Source organism: Cariama cristata, unplaced genomic scaffold, assembly GCF_000690535.1.
Source record: "Cariama cristata isolate BGI_N322 unplaced genomic scaffold, ASM69053v1 scaffold26128, whole genome shotgun sequence".
Lineage (NCBI taxonomy): Eukaryota > Metazoa > Chordata > Aves > Cariamiformes > Cariamidae > Cariama > Cariama cristata.
This window is the reverse complement of record NW_009633281.1, coordinates 1,916-3,216: the sequence shown is the minus strand read 5'-3', so window position 1 is coordinate 3,216 and position 1,301 is coordinate 1,916. Positions and strand designations below refer to the sequence as shown.

Below are 1,301 nucleotides of genomic sequence, written 5' to 3'. Positions count from 1 at the left end.
CTCCACAGCACGCATCTTGGCCGCCCTGGTCCCTCCATTCAGAGCCCTTTGTTGAAGTAGACAGTCTCCAGGTGTGGGTCTTTCTCCCGGATCCGAGCTCGGACTTCAGGCTCCAGGCGGCTCACGGGCATTGAGCTGCCGAGGGGACACGGATACAGAGCATGGAAAGGGGATACCCACTGGCGGCCTCATGTTGGGAAACCACCTGCTGCACCCCACAAGGACATCGTCTCCATGGCCCAGCACAGACCTTTGGGTCTGAACTGCTGTGTGTGCACAGGGACATGTGTGCGCACAGTTTCAAGCCTCTGACTACTCGAAGGAGCAAAAGCATCTCTTGGCATTCAGCACAAGGAGCCCACGCACCCCCCACCTGCACCCCATGCCCTGCCCCACGCAGGGGGCACACACGCAGGCAAGGTGCCCGTCCTTACCTTTTCTGCGGGAAAAGCGCGCAGCACAGTGGGGTCGCGAACACCAAGCTGCAAGGGAAAGACACGGAGAGAAGCTGGGCTGCATAAACCACCTGCTCCCACTCGTGGCCTGATCCCAGAGCAGCAAGGAGGCAACCCAGAGCCGTGCTGGGTGCTCATCCAGGAAAAGGGTAAAAAGATGCCCTCTCTAGACTCCAGACCCTGCATTCGGCTCCTGAAGTGGGGCAAAGCCTGTCCCCATCAGTGTGGGGGAACAGCAATGCTGAGCAGGAACCCATGGCAGGCTTGAGAGACATCAAGATGGAGCAAAACACCTCCCAGCCCCAGGACCTCCCATCCTATTTGCCTGGGGGGGCACCAGCTTCATCCCCCCAATGACCTCTGGGGTCACTCCCACCTCCCCTGCTAAGCAGACCCCCCAGCAGCACTCCCCCCCATACCCAGGCTCGGTCTGCGCCCGGGGCGGCAATGTCCATCGGCTGAGGGTGACTTACCAGAGTCCCACCAGGCCGACCTGCAGGGGAGCGTTCAGGTACGGGTACCGCTGCCAGCAACAGGGAGAGGCTGTGCGTCAGTGGGGCAGATGGGGTGGAAAGGTGCCTGTACCCCAACGAGGTGCCAGCACTGTGACAAGCTAGGGGGTGGCCCCTCTGCCCACCCTCCTGTCCCAGGACCACCAGTACCTTCAGGAAAGCTCTCTTCTCCAGTGCGTTCATAATCACCGGGGGGATGGCTGGGGCAGAGGGAAAGGAGATGAGCTCCCAGTGCTCACAGCCCCCCGCCAGCCCTGAGACCCTGTCCCACGCTGCCAGGGGCCGGCTGCAGCCCCTAGACACACGTGGAGGAGGGGACCCTCAACCATGGCTG

General features: G+C 62.0%; 1 protein-coding gene across 1 annotated transcript in view; it reads right to left on the bottom strand.

Moving 5' to 3' along the window:
- Positions 1 to 38: 38 nt before the first annotated feature.
- The window catches only part of LOC104166692 (sideroflexin-1-like), a gene marked incomplete at its 5' end in the record, with an annotated part of 3,031 nt that continues 1,768 nt past the window's right edge, over positions 39 to 1,301 (bottom strand). The window contains 4 exons of the mRNA XM_009706713.1: positions 39 to 135; positions 435 to 482; positions 929 to 978; positions 1,118 to 1,179. Coding sequence (XP_009705015.1) covers positions 39 to 135; positions 435 to 482; positions 929 to 978; positions 1,118 to 1,179 — 257 coding nt within the window. The remainder of the gene's footprint in view (positions 136 to 434; positions 483 to 928; positions 979 to 1,117; positions 1,180 to 1,301) is intronic.